This window comes from Bos grunniens, chromosome 7 (genome assembly GCF_055505025.1).
Source record: "Bos grunniens cultivar Pamir isolate PY7600 chromosome 7, Bosgru_T2T1.0, whole genome shotgun sequence".
NCBI lineage: Eukaryota > Metazoa > Chordata > Mammalia > Artiodactyla > Bovidae > Bos > Bos grunniens.
In genome coordinates this window covers 50,644,862-50,672,534 of record NC_141171.1, presented here as the reverse complement: position 1 = coordinate 50,672,534, position 27,673 = coordinate 50,644,862, and the positions used below count along the sequence as shown (strand labels likewise).

Genomic DNA, 27,673 nt, shown 5'->3' with positions numbered 1-27,673 from the left:
TTTTGAAGGCAAGAATATGAAAGAATTTGTGGATTTTTTTTTTAAACCTCCAGATACCCCAAATTTCCTTCCCAAATAACTGCTACAAACATTTTGTTGTATTTACGACCAGAATGTTTCTCATGCAAATACATACATCAGCCTTAAAAAACAAAAATGGTTGTCATAATGTTCATTCTGGGGTTAATTCCTATCTTACGTAATGTTTGAACAGGTAATAACTCACACTCTAAAAATTTAAAGGTATAAAAGCGTATGCAGTTAAAAGTGAGTCTCCCTCTCTTACTTGCTCTCAGCCACTTAGCTCCCCTCCCTGAAGTTTGGCTTCACCTGATTCTGGCATATCACAGACACACATGTGTGCTGTGCTTTGTGCTTATTGCTCAGTCGTGTCTGACTCTTTGGGACCCCGTGGACTGTAGCTCACCAGACTACTCCATCCATGGAGATTCTCCAGGCAAGAATACCAGAGTGGGTTGCCATGCCCTTCTCCAGTGGATCTTCCCAACCCAGGGGTTGAAACCAAGTCTCCTGCATTGCAGGCAGATTCTTCACTGTCTGAGCCACCAGGGAAGATCAGATACATACATATCTATCCTTCTGTTTCCACACTCACTGCTCTGCAACTTACTCTTTGATCTCATTCTACAGCACTCAGATATTTCCATATTAGTACATAGGGAACTGCCTCATTTTTAAGATTTGCAGAGTATTACATTGAATGGAAGCAACCAAATTTATTTGATATGGACTATTTTGTAACTAGTTCTGTGACTTTAAAATGACTATAAATGTCTTTCAGTGTCAGTAATTCTACGCAACATTATAATTTGTTGTGGCTGTTGACCATGTACTGTCATTATTTTAACTGATCCCCTGGTGTTGAAAATTTGAGTTGTTTCCTATTTTCTTGTGGTGGCTTCCAAAACAAACAGCATAAATCTAGTGAGCCTTATGGTAATATCCATCAGAAGCCTGAAAAATAGGCATAGTCTTTGATCCATCAATCCCACTTCTAAGAATCTCTCCTAATAATCAGAAAAGTACATGAAGATACACCTTCCTATGCTTGCTGCAAAGTTGCTTATTGCAAAGAAATATTTAAAAGAACAATTATACCAAAAAGAATTTCTCGCACTGTTGTGAAAGTTCTAGGGCACACAACATATTACCCAACCTGGAGATCCAGCAAAGAGACTGAGAACCCCCAGGGAATTTGACTTTGAAGGCCAGTGGGATTTGATTACAGAACTTCCAAAGGACTGGGTAAACAGACTCTTGGAGGGAACAAACAAAACCTTGTGCCCACCAGGACCCAGGAGAAAGGAGCAGTGACCTCACAAAAGACTGAGCCAGACTTGTCTATGACTGTTTAAGAGTCTCAGTGGAGGTGTGGGTTGACAGTGGCTTGCCATGGGATCAGGGGTACTGAATACAACAGTCCTGGCATAAGTCCTTTTAAAGAAGGTCACCATTACTGCCATTACCCTACTATAGTTTGGCCTGAGGCCAAACTACAGGAAGGGAACACAGCCCCACCCGTCAACAGAAAATTGGATTAAAGATTTATTGAGCATGGCCCCACCCATCAGAGCAAGACCCAGATTCCCCCACAGCCAGTCCCTCCCATCAGGAAGCTTCCACAAGCTTATCCTTATCCATCACAGGGCAGACAGAATGGAAAGCACAATTACAGAAAACTAACCAAACTGATCACTTGGATCACAGCCTTTTCTAACTCAACAAAACTGAGCTATACTATGTAGGGCCACCCAAGACAGACGGGTCATGGAGGAGAGTTCTGACAAAACATGGTCCACTGAAAAAGGGAATGACAAACCACTTCAGTATTCTAGCCCTGATGGTTGGATGGCATGACTGACTAAATGGACATGAGTTTGAGCAAGCTCCAGGAGTGGGTAATAGACAGGGAAGCCTGGCATGCTGCAGTCCATGGGGTCACAAATAGTCAGACATGACTGAGTGACTGAACTGACTGATTCTTGCCTTGAGAACCCTATGAAAAGAACCAGTATGAAAAGGCAAAAAGATATGATGCTGAAAGATGAACTCTCCAGGTTGGTAGGTGCCCTATAATATACTACTGGAGAAGAATGGAAAATAGCTCCAGAAAGAATGAAGAGGCTGAGCCAAAGCAAAAACAACATTCAGTTGTGGATGTGACTAGTGATGGAAGTAAAGTCCAAAACTGTAAAGAACAATATTGCATAGGAACCTGGAATGTTAGGGTCATGAATCAAGGCAAATTGGAAATGGTCAAACAGGAGAAGGCAAGAGTGAACATTGACATTTTGGGATTCAGTGAACTAAAATGGAATGAAATGGGTGAATTTAATTCATATGACCATTATATCTACTACTATGGGCAAAAGAATCCCTTAGAAAAAATGGAGTAGCCATCATAGTCAACAAAAGAGTCTGAAATGCAGTACTTGGGAGCAATCTCAAAAATGACAGAATCATCTCTCTTCGTTTCCAAGGCAAACCATTCAATACCACAGTAATCCAAGTCTTTGCCCCAATGACAATTGCCAAAGAAGCTGACAGTTCTATGAAGACCTACAAGACCTTCTAGAACTAGCACCAAAAAAGATGTCCTTTTCATCATAGAGGAGTAGAATGCAAAAGTAGGAAGTCAAGAGATACCTGGAGTAACAGGCAAGTTTGGCCTTGGAGTACAAAATGAAGCAGGTCAAAGACTAACACAGTTTTGCCAAGAGAACACACTGGTCATAGCAAACACTCTTTTCCAACTGCACAGGAGAAGACTGTACACATGGACATCACCAGATGGTCAATACCAAAATCAGACTGATTATTTTCTTTGCAGCCGAAGATGGAGAAGCTCTATATGGTCAGCAAACAAGACTGGAAGCTGACTGGCTCAGATCATGAACTCCTTATTGCAAAATTCAGACTTAAATTGAAGAAAGTAGGGAAAACCACTAGATCATTCAGGTATGACCTCAATCAAATCCCTTACAATTATACAGTGGAAATGACAAATATATTCGAGGGATTAGATCTGATAGACAGAATGCCTAAAGAACTATTGACGGAGGTTTGTAACATTGTACAGGAGGTGGTGATCAAAACCATCCCCAAGAAGAAGAAATACAAAAAGGCAAAATGGTTGTCTGAGGAGGCCCTACAAATAGCTGAGAAAAGAGGAGAAGCAAAAGGCAAAGGAGAAAAGGAAAGATATATCCATCTGGATGCAGAGTTCCAAAGAATATCAAGGAGAGATAAGAAAGCCTTCCTCAGTGATCAATGCAAAGAAATAGAGGAAAATAATAGAATGGGAAAGACTAGAGATCTCTTCAAGAAAATTAGAGATATCAAGGGAACATTTCATGCAAAGATGGGCACAATAAAGGACAGAAATGGTATGGACCTAACAGAAGCAAAAGATATTAAGAAGAGGTGGCAAGAATACACAGAAGAACTATACAAAAAAGATCTTCACGACCCAGATAATCACGATGGTGTGATCACTCACCTAGAGCCAGACATCCTGGAATGTGAAGTCAAGTGGGCCTTAGGCAGCATCACTATGAGCAAAGCTAGTGGAGGTGATGGAATTCCAGTTGAGTTATTTCAAATCCCAAAAGATGATGCTGTGAAAGTGCTGCCCTCAATATGCCAGCAAATTTGGAAAACTCAGCAGTGGCCACAGGACTGGAAAAGTCAGTTTTCATTCCAATCCCAAAGAAAGGCAATGCCAAAGAATGCTCAAACTACCGCACAATTGCACTCATGTCACATGCTAATAAAGTAATGCTCAAAATTCTCCAAGCAAGGAGAATTTCCAGATGTTCAAGCTGGTTTTAGAAAAGACATGGAGAAGGAAATGGCAACCCACTCCGGTATTCTTCCCTGGAAAATCTCATGGACAGATGAGCCTGGTGGGCTAGTCTATGGCATTGCAGAGTTGTACACAACTTAGCAACTGAATAACAACAACACACAATCAGGCAGATTGTGATTTGTGGAAATAATTCTTGATGGAAATGTGACATAAAATGAAGAGTGAAGTGACCTAGCAATATGGAATACAGAGTTTTGTAAGAAATTAGCATTTGTGTATAGAATAATTATTGCAAATATTCAACAATAAAGTCCATGGCTAAAGAAAAAAAAAAATAGAAAAGGCAGAGGAACCAGAGATCAAATTGCCAACATCCGCTGGATCATAGAAAAAGCAAGAGAGTTCCAGAAAAACATCTGCTTCATTGACTACGCTAAAGCCTTTGACTGTGTGGATCACAATAAACTGTGGAAAATTCTTAAAGAGATAGGAATACCAGACCATCTGACTTGCCTCCTGAGAAATCTGTATGCAGGTCAAGAGACAACAGTTAGAACTGGACATGGAACAACAGACTGGTTCAAAATTGGGAAAGGAGTACACCAAGGCTGTATATTATCACCCTGTTTATTTAAATTATAAGCAGAGTACATCATGTGAAATGAGGGACTGGAACAAACTGAGTCAAGATTGCAGAGAGAAATATCAATAACCTCAATATGCAGATGACACCACTCTTATGGCAGAAAGAGAAGAAGAAGCAAAGAGCCTCTTGACGAAAGTGAAAGAGGAGAGTGAAAAAGTTGGCTTAAAACTCAACATTCAAAAAATGAAAATCATGGCATCCAGTCCCAAAGCTTCATGGCAGATAGATGGGGACACAATGGAAACAGTGAGAGACTTAATTTTATTGGGCTCCAAAATCACTGCAAATGGTGACTGCAGCAATGAAATTAAAAGATGCTTGCTCCTTGGAAGAAAAACTATGACCAACCTAGATAGCATATTAAAAAGCAGAGACATTACTTTACTGACAAAGGTCTGTCTAGACAAAGCTATGGTTTTTCCAGTAGTCATGTATGGATGTGAAAGTTGGACCATAAAGAAAGCTGAGCACCGAAGATTTGATGTTTTTGAACTGTGGTGTTGGAGAAGACTCTTGAGAGTCCTTTGGACAGCAAGGAGATCCAACCAGTCCATCCTAAAGGAAATGAGTTCTGAATATTCATTGGAAGAACTGATGCTGAAACTGAAACTTGAGTACTTTGGCCACCTAATGCAAAGAACTGACTCATTTGAAAAGACCCTGATGCTGGGAAAGACTGAAGGCAGGAGGAGAAGGGGAAGACAGAGGATGACATGGTTAGATGTCATCACTCACTGGATGGACATGAGTTTGAGCAAGCTCTGGGAGTTGGTGAGGGACAGGGAGGCCTGGCATGCTGCAGTCCATGGGGTCGCAAAGAGTCAGACACAACGGAGTGACTGAACTGAACTGATATGTCTCCAAATAGGTCACTGACTAAATCATGATTCGTAATTCTATACCATGGAGTACTAGGTATACACCAAAAATTATGATGAAATTTTACCTTTATTGATCCACAAATATGTCTATGAAATGATCCCTCATCTTAAAAAAAGCAAGTTACAACACTGTATGTCTAATAAAATTGTGAAAACAATTTTATTTACAATAACATGAAAAAGAATAAAATAGAAAATAATTTGAGGGTTCTTCAAAACATTAACCATAGAATTACTGTATGACCTAACAATTCCACTTTCCATACCCCAAAGAATTGAAAACAGGACCTCAAACAGATACTTGTGTGTAAATATTCACAGCAGCATTATTCACTATAGTCAAAAGGTGGAAACAACCCATGTGTTCATCAGTAAATAAATATGATACATACATAGAGTGAAATATTATTCACTCATGAAAAGGAATGCAGTTGAAAGTGAGTCTCCTTCTCTTACTTGCTCTCAGTCACTTAGCTCCCCTCCCTGAAGTTTGCCTTCATATAAAGGAATAACGTCTGCTACATGATACCACTTGTGGATGAACCTTAAAAACATTATGTTAAGTGGAATATGCCAGACAAATAGCGTATGATTTAACTTATATAAAATATAGAGGGTAGGCAAATTCATGGAGAAGGAAGCGGCAACCCACTCCAGCAATCTTGCCCAGGAAATTCTATGGACAGAGGAGCCTGGAGGGCTACAGTCCATGGGGTTGTAAGAGTCAGACACAACTTATCGACTAAACCACCACCGGCAGGCAAATTCATAGAGACAAAAAAGTAGATTACCAGAGACTAAAGGGAGGAAAAAGTCGAGAGTTACTGCTTAATAAGTATAGAGCTTCTGTCTGGGATGGTAACAAATTTTGGAAATAGATAGTGGTGACTATTGAACAACACTATGAATGAATTACTGCACCTGAATCGTACACCTGAAGCGGTCAAAGTGTAGACTTCCCCAGTGGTCCAGTGGTTAAGAATCCATCTGCCAATGCGAGCGACACGGATTCACCCTCTGGTTCAGGAAGATCCCACATGCCTCAAGGCAACTAAGCCTATAGGCCATAAATATTAAAGTCCACAAGCCCTAGAGCCTGTGCTTCCCAGCACGAGGAGCCACTGCAATGAGAAGTCCAAGCACCGAAACTAGAGAGCAACCCCTTCTCTCTGCAACTAGGGAAAGCATAAGAGCAGCAACGAAGATCCAGCCTAGCCTAGAGTAAATAAACAAGTGAATTTTAGGACTTCCTTGGTGGTGAGAGGGTAACAGGCAGGAAGGCCAGGGGTCTCCAAATGGAGGAAATAGGCTGCAAGTATCAGACATTTTTTCTCTCTCTCTTAAGTGGCAGGAGGAAACAAGCAAGTGTTAGATTTTTCCCTTTCTCTATACAAATTTAAAAAGAGGTTTGTCTTAAAATTCTGTGTTGCCATGACAACTGGCTCCACCTGAACTTAACTTTTCTCAAACCTTATGTTTGTCATAAGCTATGTTAATGACTATGTATTTACCCTAGACTCTGTCTTTCTTCAAGTCGGTTCCACTTAAGACCCAGAACTGATAAGTGCTCAACAAACCTGTATGCTTTACTCATACATTGCTCTCCTAATCTATGTTAATGAAACTATATATTTACTTAGAAACCTGCCTTTCTTCAAGATTCATGTCAATTGTTTTATGGTCCAGGATGACTCACCTGGTTCTCAAAATGCATGTTGTGGGTGAGGGGCCTGGTGCCACTCTGAGTTTTGAGACATCTCCTTTCTCTAATTAACAGCTTGCTGATAGGTATACAACATACTGGTAAAGGCTAGCAGGGGGCACTCTTTCTGCCCCCTTCTGATGTCTATGTCAGAAGCTTTCTCTATCTCTTTTATATTTTAATAAAACTTTATTACACAAAAGCTCTGAGCAATCAAGCCTCATTACTGGTCCCAGATTGAATTCCTCTCCTCTGGAGGCCAAGAATCCTGGCATCTTTCATGGCTCAACAACAATCTTTCAGTGGTACAGTGGATAAAAATCCTCTTACCAATGCAGGAGACACAGGTTCAACCCTTGGTCCAGGAAGATTCCACATGCTGCAGAGCAACTAAGACCATATGCCACAACTACTGAGGCTGAGTGCGCTAGAGCCTGTGCTCTGCAGCAAGAGAAGCCACCATAAAGAGAAGCCCGTGCACTGCAACAAGAGTAACCCTCGCGTGTACAACCAAAGAAAGCCTGGGCACAGCAACAAAGACCCAGTGCAGCCAAATAAATAAACAAAATTATGAGATGGTTGGATGGCCTCACCGACTCGATGGACAGGAGTTTGAGCAAGCTCTGGGAGTTGGTGATGGACAGGGAAGCCTGGCATGCTGCAGTCCATGGGGTTGAAAAGAGTTGGACACGACTGAGCAACTGAACTGAACTGACTGATAAAAAGTAATAAAAATAAATTAAAAAAACAAAATGATTAAAGAGGCAAATTTTGTGTTATACACATTTACCACAATTTAAAAATTCCAAAGAAGAGTAAAATACTAAATAAGTGCAACACTTCTACAGTATACAATATAAAACATTGCTAAAAGGAATTTTAAAAGACCTGAATAAATGAGAAGACATCTCATGTTCAAGGGCTTGATAATGTTAACATGATGATATTACCCAAACTGACCTATAGAATCAATCTGATACCTGTCAAAATCCCAGATGACTTCCTTGCAGAAATTGACAAGCTGACCCCAAAATGTGTATGGGAAATTAAACAACCCAAACAGCCAAAACAATCTTGAAAAGAAAGAGCAAAGTTGGAGTCCTCAAAGTTGGAGGACTCAAACTTTTCTAATTTCGAAGCTTACTACAAGCTATAGTAACCAAGATGGTGTGGACTAGGATAACAATAGATACATAGATCAATGGAAAAAATTGAGAATTCATAAACAGAATTCACGTTTTGAGTCAGCTGATTTTTGACAACTGACAAAACAATTTGTGCCAATGGAGAAAGGCTAGTTTTTGACAAATGGTGCTGGGACAACTGGGTATCTATATGAAGAAGAACATGAATCCCTAACTCACATCACATATAAAAAAATTCAAAATGGACCAAAGATATAAATGTAAAAGCCAAAATCATTAAACTCTTAGGAGAAAACATATATACAAATCACTGTGACCCTGATTAGGCAATAGCTTCTTAGATACAGCACCAAAAGGACAAGCAACAAACTAAAAGCTAAATTAGGTTTTATAAAAATTAATAACATTTGTGTTTAAAGGACACCATGAAGAAAGTGAGAAAACAACCTAAAGAATAGGAGAAAAATTTTGCAAAGCATTTATCTGATAATGGACTTGTATCTAGAATATAAAAAAAAAATCCTATGATTATCACAATAACAAATTATTAAATAATAGTAAAAAGACAAATACCCAACTTAAAATGGACAAAAAATATGAGTAGGCTTTTCTCAAAAAAGATGTGCAATAGCAATAAACACATAAAAAGATATTCAACACCATTTACCATTAGGAAAATGCAAATCAAAACCACAATAAGATACCACTTCATATCAATGAAATGAGAATGGCTATAATCAAAAAGACAGATAAGTGGGTCATAGAGTATCTTGCTTTGATTTGTGTCATCAAGTGGTCAGCCTATGTTTTCCTCTAAGAGTTTTATAGTTTCTGGTCTTACATTTAGGCTTTTAATCCATTTTGAGTTTATCTTTGTGTGTGGTGTTAGTACATGTTCTAATTTCATTTTTTTACATGTAGCTGTCCAGTTTTCCCAGCACCACTTATTGAAGAGATTGTCTTTGCCCCATTGTATATTCTTGCCTCCTTTGTCAAAAATAAGGTGTCTGTAGGTGCATGGTTTATTTCTGACATTTCTATCTTGTTCCATTGGCCTATAGTTCTGTTTTTGTGCAAGTACCATTCTGTCTTGATGACTGTAGCTTTGTAGTATAATCAGAAATCAGGAAGTTGATTCGTCCAGCTCCGTTCTTCTTTCTCAAGATTGCTTTGGCTATTCAAGGTCTTTGGTGTTTCCACATGAATTGTGAAAAGTTTTGTTCTAGTTCTGTGAAAAATGCCATTGGTAATTTGATAGGGATCACGTTGAATCTGTAGACTGCATTTGGTAGTGTAGTCATTTTCACAATATTGATTCTTCCTACCCAGGAACATGGAATATCTCTCCACCTGTTTATGTCATCTTTGATTTCTTTCATCAGTGTCTTTTATTTCTGTATACAGTTCTTTTGTCTCCTTAGGTAGGTTTATTTCTAGATACTTTATTCTTTTTGTTGCAATGGTGAATGGGATTGATTCCTTAATTTCTCCTTCTGATTTTTCATTGTTAGTATATAGGAATGCAAGTGATTTCTGTGTATTGACTTTGTATCCTGCGACTTTGGTAAATTCACTGATTAGCTCTAGTAATTTTCTGACAGTATCTTTAGGATTTTCTCTGTATAGTATCACGTCATCTGCAAACAGTGAGAGCTCTACCACCTCACTCAGCCCTGCACATCAGAGGAAAAAAAAAACAAAACTCAGCACAAATATCACCCTATACAAAGCTTACACAAATCACTGGACCAAACTTTGGAGGACAGAAACCAAAAGGAAGAAAGAATTCAACCTTGAAGCCTACAAGATTTCTTTTCAGGTGATGAAAATGTTCTAAATTTGATTGTGGTGATGTGACTATATTAAAAACTATTGAACTGTGCATTAAATAGGTAAGTTGTATGGTATGTGAATATCTCAATTAGGCTGTTACCTAAAACTAACAAGAAACAACTGTAGATTTCACCACCCTCATGAATACCACCTTCCAGGAAGATGTAGGGCCATTATTTACCCTCTGAAGATACAGTAGCTCAATCAGCTGTGCTTCCCCAACCCCAGTCATGCATCATCCAGCCCCTTTTTCTATCACATTTACTAGGATATTGTCTTGTCTAAGAAAGACCATGACACACTAGACAGCTGCATGATGGGGCAATAAAGTTACATAAAGAAGTGGCTGGGGTCAGACTCAGAGCCACCCACAGGTGAGACATCAAGTCTCTGTGTCTGCTTGAGCCCAGGACAGAGGCCAAGATGAGCGGGGCTGACAACTCGAAGAATGTGATTCTCAATGGTTATGATGATGATGGTGATGGTGATGGTGATTACAGTTAGCTGTCACTGAGAACTTACAAGTCAGGCCTACAGACACATTATTTCTTTTCATTCTCATGATAATTTTATGAGAAAAAAAAAAAAAGCATTACTACCCCCACTTAGGTATGAGGAAGCTAAACTTCAAAGACGTTAAATAACTGGGCCAAAGGGAGGGAAGTTAGATTCAAGTTGCAGACTGCCAAGGTCTCAGGCTGCTGCCCTCTGGTCAGTGTTTCTGAGTGCCAACACTCTGTTCCTCAGCCTGCTTGCTCCTGGGGCCTCTCCTTCACTTACTGGTAGTTGCTTCTTGCCTCTAGACACTCCGGAAGTGCTGGTCTGAAATGGCTTTCATTTCTATTTCCAACCCCATTACAGCTTCCATATGTCTTCTACCACTTGGACCTAACTTCCCTTTGTGGTCCTCAGCTTCCTCTTTGGATGCCAGATGGCCATCTGGAAGAGCTTTGAGGTCTCTGCCCATCAGCATAGCTGATGAGGAAAATCCCCTTCATGCAGTTGTTGACACTCCCCATGCCCTGAGGCCCTGGCCACAATCCACAAGGCTCCAAACAATTCTCTAGCAATCTTTCTTTCTGCACTGACCTTGTTATGGATTGAACTGTGTCCCCCAAAAGAGATACTGAAGTCCTAACTCCCTCTACCTGTGAATGTGACTTTATTTGGAGACAATGTCTTTGTAGCTGCAATTGAGTTAAGAGGAGGTGATTAGGGTGGGCCCTAATCCAGTGGACAACACTGGTGTCCTTATAAGAAGAGGAAGTGCCATGTGAAGACAGGGACACACACCGTCATCCTGTGATGATGGAGGCAGAGGCTCAAGTGCTACAGCTGCAAACCAAGGAACACCTGGGGCTGCCAGAAAGTGGAAGAGGCAAGGAAAGGTCCTTCTCTAACACCAGCATACTCCAAACAACTAATACATGTTCAATGTCAGGAAAAGAAACCCTGAAAACATGATGAGCTAAAAGGAAAAAACATACCAAAAAATCACCCATAGTCCTGCTACACAGAGTAATCATTGTTAGCATTTTTCCTGTTATGTAGCCTTCCAGACCTTTTCTCTTGCAATGCGTATTTCTAAAAATGCAATTATATTATTTTGTACTCTGCTTTTTTCCAGTAAGAAGCAATATGCTAAAAATATTTAAGAGTCAACATACAAAATTACTTCTTCATTTTTAGTGGCTGCCTAACATTCTAAGATAAACCACAATTTAATCAGTCCCCTATTGTTGGACATTTAGATTTTAGTTTTTCTCTGGAATAAACAACACTTGCACAAACATCTGAAAATGGGCATCTTTGTGCCTTTGTCTGATTATTTATTTATTTTTTTAATTATTTATTTTTGGCTGTGTTGGGTCTTCATTGCCACTCAGGCTTTTCTCTAGATGTGGCTGCTGCTGTTGCTGCTAAATCACTTCAGTCATGTCCGACTTTTTGTGCGACCCCATAGACAGCAGCCCACCAGGCTCCCCCAGTCCCTGGGATTCTCCAGGCAAGAACACTGGAGTGGGTTGCCATTTCCTTCTCCAATGCATGAAAGTGAAAGATGAAAGTGAAGCCGCTCAGTCATGTCTGACTTTTAGCGACCCCATGGACTGCAGCCTACCAGGCTCCTCCATCCATGGGATTTTCCAGGCAAGAGTAATGGAGTGGGGTGCCATTGCCTTCTCCACTAGATGTGGCACACGGGCCCAATCTCCATGGCATGTGAGATCTTCTTGACCCGGGGATCGAACCCATGTCTCCTGCATTAGCAGGCAGATTCTTTACCACTGAGCCACCAGGGAAGCCCTGATTATTTCTTGATGAAGGATTCCCAGAAGTGAATTGCTAGGTCTATGATTCTATGTGTCTTTTAAGGCTTCTGATTCATGGTACCATTCTGGCCCACAAACAGAGAATCTTCCTCTAGGAGAAGGGGGCAGAGATGAAGAACAGGTTCAGCGGAAATGATGACCATTGTGGAGCAGTGGAGCTGGCAGAAATGGTACCACCCAGCGGAGGTGGTGCTGGCTGCTGGGCAGGATCAGTATCAGTATTAGTTCAGTTGTTCAGTCGTGTCTGACTTGTTGCAACCCCATGAACCGCAGCACGCCAGGCCTCCCTGTCTATCACCAACTCCTGGAGTTTATCCAAATTCATGTCCATTGAGTCGGTGATGCCATCTAACCATCTTATCCTCTGTCGTCCCCTTCTCCTCCTGCCTTCAATCTTTCCCAACATCTGGAAGGCAGGGCAGGATAGTAAAAGCCAAAGGTTGCTTGGCACAGGGGGAGTTTGGGACAGCTGTGGAGTTGCCTACTCTGGGAGGACTCTGCTCAGAAGTTTTCTTTGACAACCTTGATTTTCTTTGGTTTTGAAGCACCAGAGCCCTTGTCCACCGCAGGGGGCCCCCTTTGTGAGCCTTTGTAGGGGAGAGAAAGTGCAGAGAATTTTCTCCATTCTTGGAAAATTATTTTTAAAAATGAGAGTTTTCTGGGAGCCTCCTTGCTCTCAAGAGGCCAGTGGCATCTATGAACATGGTGTGTCTTCTTGTGTCTGGTTGGGATGTGGGGAAGGGTCTAGGCAAGTACCCTCTGGCCTGGAAATATATGGACCGCTTCTGCTCTGTGGCTTCTGTCCCAATCCCACTCCTGTGCCTGCCCTCTTCTCGAATCTGATCAGCTTACTGGTGTGCCAGAAAATGGCCAGAAGCACTCTCCACCCTCCGGAAAAATGCAAGCATGAAATCTGACCCTGGTCCTTCCACCCCTTTCTGGGGAATCAAAGCACAGAGCCAGCTGGATTTTGAAGTCATCCACCTGATTCATGTCCCCACTCCCTCCTTTACTAGCGGGGGGGACAGGGGCAAGTTAATTCACCTCACTGAAGCTCAGATTGTCCATGAGATAGTATTTTTTTTTATTTTATTTTTAAACTTTACATAATTGTATTAGTTTTGCCAAGTATCAAAATGAATCCGCCACAGGTATACATGTGTTCCCCATCCTGAACCCTCCTCCCTCCTCCCTCTCCATACCATCCCTCTGGGTCGTCCCAGTGCACTAGCCCCAAGCATCCAGTATCGTGCATCGAACCTGGATTGGCAACTCGTTTCTTACATGATATTTTACATGTTTCAATGTCATTCTCCCAAATCTTCCCACCCTCTCCCTCTCCCACAGAGTCCATAAGACTGTTCTATACATCAGTGTCTCTTTTGCTGTCTCGTACACCGGGTTATTGTTACCATCTTTCTAAATTCCATATATATGCGTTAGTATACTGTATTTATGTTTTTCCTTCTGGCTTACTTCACTCTGTATAATAGGCTCCAGTTTCATCCACCTCATTAGAACATGAGATAGTATTATACCTTCTTGATAGGGTGGCTGAGTGGACTAAGTGAAACAATATATGTAACACTTGGCATAATGTCTGGAGCACAGTAAGCACTTAATTATTAGGCGATGGCACCCCACTCCAGAACTCTTGCCTGGAAAATCCCATGGACGGAAGAGCCTGGTAGGCTGCAGTCCATGGGGTCGCGAAGAGTTGGACATGACTGAGCGACTTCCCTTTCACTTTTCACTTTCATGCATTGGAGAAGGAAATGGCAACCCACTCCAGTGTTCTTGCCTGGAGAATCCCAGGGACGGGGAGCCTGGTGGGCTGCCGTCTACGGGGTCACACAGAGTTGGACACGACTGAAGCGACTTAGCAGCATTATCATTATTATTATCGTTATTACTATCGTTATTACTATCATTATCCACTCAACTGCCTTTTTAGCTGGAAGCACCAGGTTCTCTCTGGGAAGTCACAAGTGTTGCTATAATACTTCCTATAGAGAGCCAAAACCCCACACTTCAGCAGCCCTTTGGCTCCCACTAAGTGTTTTTACTAGAAGGCTATTGTTACAGGAAATAACTCTTCATTTTCCCCGCCTCTAGTCTGATGTCACAGTCTTCAAAAAAAGAGGATCTGCATTTGCAAATCAGAATAAAACCACCAGGCAGGGCAGCATGGTGCAGTGTGTATGCTTGGCTGGGTGTGTGAGTCTCACGAGGGTGTTGGTAGAGTGTGTTTGACTGGGGGGCTTGAGGGGCAGCTGGTGTTCAGGGCTGTGGCTGTGAAGAGTGTGAGAGGGTTTCTGAACACCCTCGATTTGAGGGGTGGACAATGGAACAGGGGCCTTCTCATGCTTTCTCCCTCACCCCAAGGCAGGCGTGGCTGACCAGAATGCCCTGGGAGGCAGGAAATAACCTCCTCAGCAAGCACAGTAAGGCTGTGGTCTGGTGAGATGCCAGCGCTGGAGTGCTGTGGAGAAAGCAGCAGTTGTTTTTAACCTTTCATTTTTCAGGCTCTACCCTGAGAGGCCACCCTTGGTTGCTGGGAGCCCCTGTGCTGGGCCTTCTCTTCCTGTGATCTTCCAGAAACAACCTGCAGTCTGAGAGGTAGAAGGTAAGATCAGGAGCCGGCCAGCCAGAGCTCTAAGGCTGAGGACCCTACAGAGGTGGCAGAGGTGGGTGCCTCCACCCTCTGGACTATGGTTTACAGCTTTGCTGCCTAAGGTCCTCCCTGGGGTGGACTGTGGGGAGAGGGAAGCCCTGGTCCCCTGCTGAGTGGTACCTCACAGGACACTTTCAGGTCTGGGTCTGGGGTAGTCGCTGTCTTCTTTCTTCACCACACTTGTGGTCTCACTGGGGTTGGGTGAGGTGTGTATGTGTTGTTCAGTTGCTAAGTCATGTCCGATTTTTTGCATCCCCATGGACTATGGCACGCCAGGCTTCCTTGTCCTTCACTGTTTCCCCGAGTTTGCTCCAACTCATGTGTGCATGCATTTCTTTCTCCACCTACTCTGTTTGCAACAAATCTTTTTGGGTTGGAGCTCTGGGATGCTGTATGCCCAACCTGTCCCCTAGAGGTGTCTCCAGGAGCATTTTCTGGGTATGGCTGGGCACCAGGGAACTGGAGAGCTGGGGGATATGCGCACTCAGGGCCTCAGTCCTGGAACTGTAGGAGAGTGAGGGGAGAACAACCATGGATTTCTTGGTACCCACAGATGCCTCACTCCAGCCTGCATCCATCCATCCCACAGCCCAGGGGTCTTAGGGCCCAAAAGGCAGCCTTGGTCCTGCTAAGTGCCTGTCTGGTGGCCCTTTGGGGCCTGGGGGAGCCACCAGACTACACTCTCAAGTGGTTGGTGCTCCACCTGGCCTCCCAGCAGATGGGACTGCTAATCAAGGGAATCTGCAGTCTGGCCGAGGAGCTGTGCCACGTCCACTCCAGGTGACTCCCTGAAGTACCTCCTGCCCCTCTCTGGTTGAGCTGGGCTGGAGTCTGGAACTTGCATGTCACCTGCAGGTACCACGGCAGCTACTGGAGGGCTGTGCGGGCCTGCCTGTGCTCCTCCATGCGCTGCGGGGCCCTGCTGCTGCTGTCCTGCTATTTCTACTGCTCCCTCCCAAACATGGCTGACCTGCCCTTCACTTGGATGCTTGCTCTCCTGGGCCTCTCACAGGCACTTAACATCCTCCTGGGACTCCAGGTATCACATACAGGGAGGTGGAGGATCTGGTTGGGTGGAGGTGCGGCTATTGTGACCTGCTCTGAGCTCAGTACTGGGAATGGGATCAGTTTAGAAGCTGACCCTTGGACTAGAGCCTAGAATTGTCTGGGTTCAGCAATGGCAGAGAAGGGAGCCAATTGGCAGGAGGTTGGGAAATCTTGGGGGAGGAGCGCTCTCGTTATCCTTCATGGAGGTCCTCAGGCCCCACCCTGCTGTTCACAGGGCCTGGCCCCAGCAGAGGTCTCTGCAATCTGTGAAAAAAGGAACTTCAACGTGGCTCATGGGCTGGCCTGGTCATATTATATTGGATACCTGAGGCTGATCCTGCCAGGTGGGCCGTCCTCTATGCCCCCATTTCTAGATCTACAAGACAGACAGTAAGATACGCAACCTTGTTTCCAGAAGTCACTATATTTTTCAAAGCATTTTCTTTTTCTTTCCCCAAGAGTTCTCAGTTGCTATTTATTTTTCCAAAACTTTATTTATTTATTGCTGTTGGGAGTATAGTTGCTTTACAATGTTGTTAGTGTCTGCTGTACAATGAATTAAATCAGCTATGTGTATACATATATCCCCTCCCTCTTGGGCCTCCCTCCCACGCCACCCCCATTCTACCCGTCGAGGTCATCACGGAACACAGATTTGAGCTTCCTTCAAAGCATTTTCAGTCTAACAAACCATATGATTCCAAAAGCGATCTTATAGGCTTGAAGGCTATTACTATTATGCCTGGTTTGCAGGAAGAAATTCGGGGCTTAGATCCATTAAGGGACTTGTCCCAAGTCACCCATGAATTCTTTCAATAAATATTTTCTGCAAGCTGTATGCCCTTCATTTACAGTTTCTCTTTTAATTCACATCCCCTGGAGAAGGGAAAGGCTACCCACTCCAGTATTCTGGCCTACAGAATTCCATGGACTCTATAGTCCATGGGGTGGCAAAGAATAGGACACGACTGAGCGACTTTCACTTTCACTTCTGTGAGGACAGGATAATCATCACCCTTGTTTTAGAGTTAAGAACATCAGAGATGTTCTGAGAGATAAAGTGACTTGTCCAAAGTCACACACCTTAGCTATAGGAGGAAGCAGAATTCGAACACAGGCCTGTCCAGACCCTGGACCCTTGACTACCCCACTGGAAACTTACAAATCGCATCTCATTCTTCTAACTTGCTGGCCAGGGCTGTGGTTCTCCCCCATCTCATGGCTGCCTTTGCTAGACAGCAGGGCTTCAGCTAGAGGTCTAGTTCAGTGCACCTGGGGTTGCTGGGCATGGCAACTCCCAGGGATCTGCCTGCCTTTCAGAGCTCTGAAAGCTGTAGTGGGAAAGAATGGGGCTAACAGAAATCTGGACAAAGGTCAAGTGAGGGGGAGAAAGGGGTGGTGGGAGTAGGTGAAACATTATTGCCTAATGCTCTGCCTCTCCTGGCCCCCCAGGCAATGCCTGTGGGCTGGCCCCCCAGGGCTCTTGCACCCACACAGTGAGGGCAGCAAGGGCCTGCATCTCTGTCCTGAGTTTGTTGGGAGACAGAGTTGGTGGAAATGACTTCTTGGACCTCTCCACCCTAGGGCTCCCGGCCCGGATCCAAATTTACAATCAGTTCCACAACAACACGCTACAGGGTGCAGGGAGCCACCGGCTGCACATCCTCTTCCCATTGGACTGTGGGGTGCCTGACGACCTGAACGTGGCTGACCCCAACATTCGCTTCCTACATGAGCTGCCCCAGCAGAGTGCCGACCGTGCTGGCATCAAGGGCCGGGTTTACACCAACAGCATCTATGAGCTTCTGGAAAATGGGCAGCGGGTGCGTGTGCAGGGAAGCAGGTGGCACTGGGAAGGGGTCAGGCCTAGAGACTCAGAACTCCGAGCCCTGGCCAAGCCGTGATGAAAATTCACTGCCCTTCTCTGTGCCTCAGTTTCTCTGATCGGTCCCAGGGCTGGGCAAAATTAGGTTCTGAGTGATGATGATTAAGTAACATTTATTTATTTATTTATTTATGACCGTATCGTGAGGCTTGCGAGATATTAGTTTTCTGAACAAGGATTGAACCCTAGCATGGAGTCCTTACCACTGGACCACCATGGAATTCCTAGTAACATTTATTGAGCACTTATTACAAGCCAGATGCTCTTCCAGGTGCTTCATCTGACCACCTCATGGAATCCTCACCACCACTCTGTGGTGTAGGGACTGTTATGACCCCTGCTTTGTAGAAGAGGACACTGAGACTCAGAGAACCAGGGCGGAAGTGGACGACTTCACCCTGAGTATACCATGCTCTGGAACATAAAGCTGCCCAGATGAAGATCGAGAGAATGTCTGAAGGATTTCATGTAGGCTGTGGGGAACCCAAGCAGAGTTGAACCCAGAGTCCAGTCCCCGGACTTGACATCCAGCTGAAGTAGTTGACAGCCTAGACGAAGGATCTGGGAAGGGTAAATTTAATGCAGTCCCTGGCTGTGATTTTAGGAGTGGGGTTCACAGGCAAAGGTCATCGACCCCATCCGGTGGCCACCTCCCAGACTCCACCCCTACAGATTGAGCAGTGGAGTCCAGAGTCTGTCCGCCTGACCTCTGGCTGAGTCTTATCTTCCTTTTACCTCCTCCAGGCAGGCGTCTGTGTCCTGGAATACGCCACCCCCTTGCAGACCCTGTTTGCCATGTCACAGGATGGCCGAGCTGGCTTTAGCCGGGAAGATCGGCTGGAACAAGCCAAACTCTTCTGCCGGACACTTGAAGACATCCTGGCAAATGCCCCTGAGTCTCAGAACAACTGCCGCCTCATTGTCTACCAGGGTAAGGGGGTGACAAGCTGAAGGACAGGAAGGGTTGGGGGCCTCAAGGGCCTCCCAGGGGGTCAGCAGGAGATAGGACAGTCCTCAGCCTTCCTGAGTGGTCAGGGCATTCAAGCCCTGCCCCTGTCTCCCTTGAAGAAGGTCCTCTCTCCCCACCATGGGACACCCAATGGCTTTCTGAGGTCTTTGGCTATGGGTCCTGGGTGGAGCATGAAGAGGTGGCTCCAGGGGTCTCTTCCTTCATCTAGAGTGCCAGAGGAAGCAGATAGCCCCCAGCCACCCACCAAGACACCAGGACTGCAGCCTCAGCAGTGTCACTCCCTTGCTCTGTGACCTTAGGCAGGTCTCTGTCCCTTTCATCTCTAATGTATCATCTCTAAAAGTAGGAGGGTAGAATTCTCTTGTCTCTAAAACCACTGCTGGCTCTAGGATTTCATGAAACTCCAGTCCCAATGGCTAGGGGTGGGGAGGAGGTGGCAGAAGGAGGGTTGGAGGAGACCCCCAGCAAGTCCTCTGGGTGTGCTGGAGTGGGTGTGTGTGAGGCCTTCACCCCCCTACACATTCCCCTCCTCATTCCAGAACCTGCAGAGGGAAGCAGCTTCTCCTTGTCACAGGAAATTCTCCAGCACCTTCGGCAGGAGGAAAGGGAGGTTACCATGGGTAGCACAGAGACCTCAGTGATGCCCGGTTCCTCTGTACTGTCCCAAGAGCCTGAGCTCCTCATCAGTGGCCTGGAAAAGCCTCTCCCGCTCCGCTCGGATGTCTTCTGAGGCCCCAGTCACCTTTCCTGAGCCCCTGGCCAACCCTGAGACTCTGAAAGGATTTCTTTCTTCAGCAGCTGGAGGCCTGCTGCTGCTGCTGCTAAGTCGCTTCAGTCGTGTCTAACTCTGCGCGACCCCATAGACGGCAGCCCACCAGGCTCCCTTGTCCCTGGGATTCTCCAGACAAGAATACTGGAGTGGGTTGCCATTTCCTTCTCCAATGCATGAAAGTGAAAAGTGAAAGTCAAGTCACTCAGTCGTGTCTGACTCTAGTGACCCCATGGACTGCAGCCTACCAGGCTCCTCTGTCCATGGGATTTTCCAGGCAAAAGTACTGGAGTGGGGTGCCATTGCCTTCTCTGTTCAGTACTTTAGATATTTCAAATATATAGATATGTATGTTAGTGTCTAAAGAGAGTACATACAGCTGAGATGTGGGAGATGATATTTATACTTGACCGAAGAAGGCTGCTTAATGAATTTGGAGGGTTTTCTGTTTGTTTGTTTTTTAAGTAAAAAGTTTGATACCACTAATGCCCTCATTTTTATGAGCCTCCAGGTCCAGTTTAATTATCATTTCTTCCTTCCATAGTCCAGTGACTTTTCTTTTTGTAGTGATTAATATTTGAAGCAAGCCAACAAATCATTCTGAATTAAACTTTAAGTTAATAAAGTTTCAATTCATGAATTTTCCAAACCAACATAAAAATTCATATTTTCCAGAGCTTAGTAATATAAAACTTTAGAAGTCACATGTAAAAAACTTACTGCAAAGACCTAATGGAGATATGGAGAAAGGTAGCAAATGAAACCAGAGATGTGAATCACGTTAAAAACTGCATATGCGTTGGGACTGAGTCTTGAAGGGATAAATGTATATAAAGCATTAAAAACTAGTTTCAACATTAATTTTCCATTTGTGGAATGTAGAACTTGTAGTTTAACCATAAATTTAAATTAGCTATTCTGAAATAGACATATTAGTTTTTAGTGAAAGATTTCTAACAGCCAGAAACACCACCATCAAAAGGTGCTATAGATGATGGATCCTTATATTTTTATCTCACTTTACAGGACACAGGAAAAAGGGCATTTAGGGAAGAAAAAGGATATTTTGGCTGCAGAAAGGGAAAGCTGCAGTAATATAATCAATTTGTAATTAAGGAACAATCCTTACTTAGCCTAGTAGAAAATAATATTTTAGAGTTTAATAAGCATTGATTGTCCTTGGTTTATTATTGTTTTTTTTTTTTCTTTATTTTACAAAAATACTTACCACAGAACACCATACAAAATGGTAAAACTGGATAGATAAACCTGAATTCTTTGTGGCTCAACATGCTATAATAAAAAGATTTCTGCCCTCTCAGAGAAGGTCCTTGGACTTGACATTTCAAGATGAATCCTGTGACCTTGGGCAAGTTGTTTTACCTCTCTGAGCCTCAGTGTCCTCATCTATGAAATGGGATTATAATCATTGCCCTATATACCTCACAGGGTAGTTATGGGTAGTATGGCTGTATAGGTTTTCTGCAAACTCTAAATGCCAGGTCAGGGGCTTCCCTGGTAGCCCAGTGGTTAAGAATCCATCTGCCAATGTCGGGGATGTGAGTTTGATCCCTGGTGTGGGAAGATTCCACATGCTTCAGAGCAGCTAAGCCTGTACTCCACAACTACTAAGCCTGTACTCCACAACTACTGAGCCTGTGCTCCACAACTACTGAGCCTGTGCTCCAGAGCCCGTGAGCCACAACTATTGAGCATGTGTGCCACAACTACTGAAGGCCATGCCTAGAGCCTGTGCTCTGCAACAAGAGAAGCCACCGCAATGAGAAGCCCATGCACTGCAACTAAGAATAGCCCCTGCTCTCTGCAACCAGACAAAGCGTGTATGCAGCAACAAGGACCCAGCACAGCCAAAATAATAATAAATAAATGAAAAAATCCTTAAAAAAATAAAAAATGTAAACTTATTATAAGGTCATATTTACTTATTATAAATAAGGTAAATTTAAGGGATCTTCCAGGTGTCCTCCATTGGATGCTCAGACCTACCCTCCACCTCTCCTCTGTCCTAGGATGGCATCAACAGGCACCCTCGCCCTCTGACTTCTGGTCACATTCAGACAATGGGAAGCCGCAGTGAGAGAAGGGAGTGGAGGGGGGTGAGGCTGGGATATTTATTCTCCCATGTCCCTCCCAGGAGTTTCAAGGTCACTGTGGGCTCTCTTCATCTCTAGACCTAAAGGATCCTTTCAGTAACCCTGTCTATCTCCAGGTTTCATTAACTTGCTCCTCCCCATCCCTCTTCAGGCCTGACGATGGTACTGCCATCTCACTGATGCTCACCTGGAATGCTCCCTCTCACTTGTAGTTTCCTTATACCTGCCCTTTCTAAATAATCCCCTTTAATTTTTATTAAAATTTTTTTAAATTACAAATAAAAAAAAATGTTTTGGCGCATCACACGGCATGTGGGATTTTAGTTCGCTGACCCAGGATTGAACCTGAGCCCCATACAGTGGAAGAACAGAGTGTTAAGCACTGGCCTAACAGGGAAGTTCTTAAGTAGTCCCCTTTTTAAACACTCTTCAGGTTATTTATTTGAGTATGCCATCTTTTTCTGGCCAGTCTCTGATACAGCGGTTGCCCTTTATTACAGTGTCTGAATCTGCTTGCACACAGTTCCTTACATGCCTCCTCGTACTAGCTCAGGGCCGTAGGATAGTGGCCATCATTTCAATGTAGACAGAGCCCACCAGTCAGGTTGAGAGCATGGAGCTGGGAAGCATCCCACTTCACCTGGCCGTTCAATGTCCTGTCTTCAGTGGGTGACTTGGGGGAGAGGGAGGGACCTGAGCCAGCACAGAGATGCCATAAGGAGTAAACACAGCTGTGTCCTGGGCAAAGGGACTACTCAAAGAAGCAGTGGCTACTGAATAAATGTCCCCGGATGAGACTCCCCTGAATAAGGCGGAGGAGAGTTTGTGTGAGGTGATGGGATATACTCTGGAGATCTTGGACAACACAGCTGGCTACTCACCTGCCACACTTTGTGCCATCATTGTTAGAACTGATCCACTGCGGCAACCACTGTGGGGGCAAAGTTGCCCCCATCTGGGAGGCCAGACAGCCTATTTCTGCCACTTCCATCCATTCCACCCAAGACTTATTCCCTCTCTCCCATCTTTGTTTTTATCACAAATGCTCAATATGAATTTCTGAGTACAGCATTACTATGGAAAAAAACTCCACAGAGACACACATTTGTCAGAAGCAACCCACTGCCCCCAAGGATGACAGAGCCAAGGGAGTGAAGGGGAAACAGTCCCCACCCCTCCCCCACTGTGCCAGCCATTCTGCCCCTGAGGATCCCCCAACATCACATCAGTCACTCCAATACCTAAAAATCAGCCCAATAAGATCTTTACCTACCCACCCAGCCCCCAACATGGTGCCCAGACTGTGAAGTCTGCCAGTCCCAGGTTCAAGGCCTGACTCTACCACTTAGTACCTGGGTCCTGCTGCGGTCTTGATATCCCCAAATGTAAATGGGGATAACAGTGGCTCCTCCTCCTCCTAAGGCTGTATGAGGAGTAAACATTACAATATCTGTAGGTCCACAGATGAGCCTGGAGCCCAGCACATAATGGGCCCACAAGAAGGAGCAACTATTAACATTATAGCTGCCTCTTACCAATCCCAGTGGAGGCCAGTCCTCTGCACACATTAGTCTCTGTTCCTCTTCATCTGTTATTTTCCAGAGTCCTTGATTGTGCTGGGGTATTTCCGAGGGCACTCCCCAAGGTTGACTTGTTGCACTCAGGCGTTCCCCAGAGTAAAGTCCAGAAGTCCCTCCACAAATGTCTGTCTGCATGTTCTTGACTGCACAAGTCAAGTGAAGTTCAAGGGTGTCCAAGGAAGGGAAGCCTTTCCAGAGAGCCATTGAGAGGCTCAGCTCTGCCTTCCCTGCCTCCTGCATCTTCCCAACCTCCATGTCCCTCCTTCTGCAGGAACCTCCACTCCTTCATTTCCCCAGACAACCTCCACAGACCTCCTTTTCCTTTCCTGTTTTCCTACCAGCTGGAAGGTTCTGGATCTGGGAAATGTCCTGTGGTAACTTCTAGACTGGTTCCAACAGGCCAACTCACACAGAAAGTGGGAGGTAATGAAAGCCCCCCAATTTCCCCTACCCAATCCTGGGAAAGTGAGATAGAGTCTTGCCCCAAGATGGTGGAGGTAATTCAAAAACAACTTGGGAATCTACAAGTGGGCTCCCTAGATGGCATCAGTAGTAAAGAACCCTCCTGCCAACGCAGGAGACGTAACAGACGTAACAGATATCGATCCCTAGGTCGGGAAGATATCCTGAAGGAGGGCTTGGCAGCCCACTCCAGTATTCTTGCCTGGGAAATCCCATGGACAGAGGAGCCTGGAGGGCTAGAGTCCATCAGGTTGCAAAGAGTTGAACATGACTGAACCGACTTAGCGTGCACACATGCAAGTGGTGCTTAGGGCTTTTAGGGCCCTTGGAAGTTGGCAAGGCTGGGGACCTGACAGCCAAAGCTCAGTTAGTGAAGGGCAGTGGATCTGCCTTCCTTTCCTGAGTCCCAGAGAAGGCAGACCCCTAGGTTCTTTGACTTGGCTCTCTCTGGTTGCCCTCACAGGACCTGGGGGCTATGGGGACAGGGCCTCCACCAGGAACCTCTGACATCCTTACACAAGGGTGGGGTGGATGGTGGAATCTCCCCAGCTGAACTCACTTTGACACCAAAAGGGGAGATAAGGAGTGGAGGAGGGAGTAGGAATTCAGAGGAGGAGGTTCAGGGGTCTGATGCTTCCTGAAGAGAAGGGGGTAGGTTTGTTAGGGTGGCTTTGGGCACTGGGAACGCTCACAGCAGCGTGTTTCTGGGCAGGGCTCTCAAGTTTCTTCTATTATTTTGGTCCTCACAGGGCTTCTTCTACAAATACTCTGCTGAGAGGGCAGCTCCAGTGAGTCCAGCTGTGCCCTTCTGAAGCTCTGAGGCCCAAGCCCCGGTTTGCTTTTGCCCTACTTCTCTGTCCGGGCTTCCCAGGTGGCTCAGTGTGTAAAGAACCCACCTGTAACTCAGGAGACATAGGCAGTCTCGAGTTCATTCCCCAGGTTGGGAAGATCCCCTGGTGGAGGGCATGGCAACCCACTCCAGTATTCTTGCCTGGAGGATCCCGTGGAAAAAGGAGCCTAGTGGGTGATAGTCCATAGGGTCGCAGAGTCGACATGACTAAAGCAACTTAGCATGCACTATTCTGTCCAGTTTCTTGTTCTGACACAGCTGAGGCCAACTTTCCAAAGTCTCCCTCCTACAGAAACGTGACTTCATTGATGCTGAACCTGGGCCCATCTGGCACGGGGTGGGAGTCAGGGCCTGGAGGTTTCTGCTGGGGGTCTTCGTGACTGTCCTGATGGCCCAGCATGCGCCAGCGGATGAGGTAGATGCCGCCCTCTGGCTTTGGGGATGGTGGCTCTGTGGTGAGAGTGGCATGGCCTTTGTGCAGCCTTGGCCCAAAGTGGACCGCCACCACGATACAGACTGCCAGCAAGACAAAGACAGCGACGATGATGGTAAGCAGGGGCAGCCCGACCACTGGACGAGGGTCCCAGGCCCCACCCAGCACCTCCGGAAGCTGCTTCTGGGGCTCCTGCCCTGCTGAGCCATTGACAGTTGGAGAAAGCCATGGATGGTGGCCAGCCTGCGAGGGAAGCGGTAGAGGGAGAGGGTGACATGGGCATGTACACACAGAGAAAGACCAAGCTAGAGAGAGATAGACACCCAAAGGGAACTGAGAGAGGGACAAACAGACAGAGACAGAGAGACAGTAAAGACATGGTGAAATAGAAAGAGATGGCAGAGACAGAAAAACATAGAGATAAATACATAGCAATAGATAGAATGAAAGAAAGAGACAAGGGGATACAGAGAAAACGAGGAAGATACAAGGAGAGAGAGAGATAAAGAGATAGAAATGAAGATAAATACAGAGAACAGAGGGGACAAAACAGAGATCAGGAGACAAAGTCATTCAGAAAGGGACAAAGAGAGGGGCTTTATTACAGCCTAGCATATAAAGTTTATCCTTCCTTCCCCCACCAAGTCCTCTCCCACTGATCTCTCTTCCCAGGTCTCTAGCAAAATTCCTAAATACATCTAATGTCTTGGGTCAGGAGTCCTAGCACATTTTGGACTGCTCTCCCTTGTCTTGGCCAGGGGTCAGTGAGCAACTATTCCTTTCAGTCCCGGGAAAAGGGAGTCATTGTGTCCAGCTTCTTAGGTTCCCACTACTCCCCACCCACATGGTAGGAAGAAGGCTGGACTCCAGGGGAGGGAGAGAGGAAGAGGAGGCATGAACCCCAGAGGCTTGGGGGAGGTAAGATCTATACCTCACCCCATAATATCCACTTCCGGATCAGGTTGTGGTGGGCGCTGTAGGTTATGGAACACTCACAGGGGATTCCTGGTTCCGTCCAAGATGGACTAAGGAGACCCCCTGCCAGCCTCTATCTCTTTCAGGGTCCCAGCATTCTTCTGCCTAAAGCTGGGGGTCATGATCCCTACCTCTGTCTGTCTCTACCCTGCTAAGTATTGGGTGGTGATGGGGTTTACTATCAAGGTAGCAAATCTCCAAACCATAGGCCCCAGAGCTGGCAAGGTTATCACAGGCTCAAGAAGCTCTCCCCCTGGTCTTCCCTTCCCCAGCTGGACCATAAGGAGCAGCCCTTGGGATGGAGACCCTCCCCTAACTCTAAGCCTCAGCCTGGCCATCCCCATGGGTAGGCAACTGGGTTCCAGGGGGGGTTGGCCAGTAAAAACCCACTCCCTTTAGTTCCTGAGTCACATTGTCCACCCCACCCATCCCCAGCACCTGTCCTTTGGCATCTTTAAAGCTTAATACCTACCTCACCTCCCCTGCTTGAAAGTCTTGCGCTCTCTAGGGCCCTGGCCACAGAGCTCCCAGGGTAGGGGGTGGGGAAGCAGTTCCGGATGTACAGGGGGAAAAGGGAAGCAGAGGCTGGTGCAAGACTTGGAGCCCTTGATTGCGGGAGTCTCACCAGCCTGGCAGAAGGGGGTGAGCTGAGAATCTACCTGATGCATTGTCCGGCTGTGCAAGGCTCTCTTGGGACTGGCGGCCAGCCGGGCAAAGGAGAGCTGGTTGCCTCAGCTGGGTCCCTACCCGGAGCTGCCACGTCTATGGGGCTTACAGGGCACACACCCTCTGCGCACACACCCTCACCGCTCTCTCCCGCGCTTTCACTTCCTTGAACATCTGGACTACCCTGGGCCCGGCCCTCAACTCTGACAGTGCTTTGATCTTACTCCTAGGCCCCTCCTTTCACGTCCCCTGCCACCTTCAGGAGCTTGAGTCTGCCTGCTCATCTCTCCTTCACCGGATCCCAAGCACTTGCTCTAACCCCGCCCCCGCCCCCAAGCCTGCCGGCTGTACATCCCAACTGATTCCCTGAAGTCATTATCCTTTGATTTTTTTTTTAAAGCAATTTCTCAAGCACACTGAAAAGTACAGACTATAATATACTAAGTCTCTCTGGTCCAGTCACCAGTTCTGTTCATCTCAATAGTCTGTCACATTTATTTCAAAGAATTTTAAGAACGAAAACATTACAAATGGAAGCTTCACTCCTTACCCCTTCCCTCCTTCTCACCCTAGGGATAATCATCTTGTTGAATTTGATATTTATCATTCCCATGCAAGGCATTCTTCTCTCTTTGTGCTTTTTCTTCTTTGGTTTTTACAAGTATGAATTCTGTTATGTCTGTTTGCATTTGTCTATAACTTCATTTGTGAATGTGTGTGCTTTAATGCTTCTGAGTTACAAGAAGTGCCCACTAATTTTGCCTCTCTCTGGAAACAGTTTTTTTTTTAATGTATTTATTTGGCTGGGCCAGGTCTTAGTTGCACCATGTGGGATCTAGTTCCCCGACCAGGGATTGAACCCAGGCCCCCTGCACTGGGAAC

General features: G+C 45.4%; 2 protein-coding genes across 12 annotated transcripts; one reads left to right on the top strand and one right to left on the bottom strand.

The window, feature by feature from the left end:
• The first annotated feature begins 14,512 nt into the window (after positions 1-14,512).
• On the top strand, positions 14,513-24,755 carry STING1 (stimulator of interferon response cGAMP interactor 1). 11 transcript variants are annotated; one of them, XM_086411937.1, is made up of 8 exons: positions 14,513-14,579; positions 14,892-14,992; positions 15,594-15,820; positions 15,896-16,079; positions 16,323-16,431; positions 17,672-17,910; positions 18,717-18,903; positions 19,482-21,636. In XM_086411937.1, exons 3-8 carry the CDS (start codon positions 15,594-15,596, stop codon positions 19,670-19,672), a joined length of 1,137 nt encoding a protein of 378 aa, XP_086268063.1. In that variant the 5' UTR covers positions 14,513-14,579; positions 14,892-14,992; the 3' UTR covers positions 19,673-21,636. The 11 variants fall into 11 exon arrangements, 9 of the variants coding, with proteins under 9 accessions (XP_086268063.1, XP_086268066.1, XP_086268064.1 ...); XM_086411940.1 differs by having other exon boundaries at positions 14,565-14,583; XM_086411938.1 differs by lacking the exon at positions 14,513-14,579 and adding an exon at positions 14,672-14,810.
• Positions 22,833-26,900, bottom strand: SMIM33 (small integral membrane protein 33). Its single transcript, XM_086411945.1, has 2 exons — positions 26,785-26,900; positions 22,833-25,393 (listed from the first exon to the last, which is right to left on the bottom strand). Exons 1-2 carry the CDS (start codon positions 26,791-26,793, stop codon positions 25,004-25,006), a joined length of 399 nt encoding a protein of 132 aa, XP_086268071.1. The 5' UTR covers positions 26,794-26,900; the 3' UTR covers positions 22,833-25,003.
• Between the last annotated feature and the right edge of the window lie 773 nt (positions 26,901-27,673).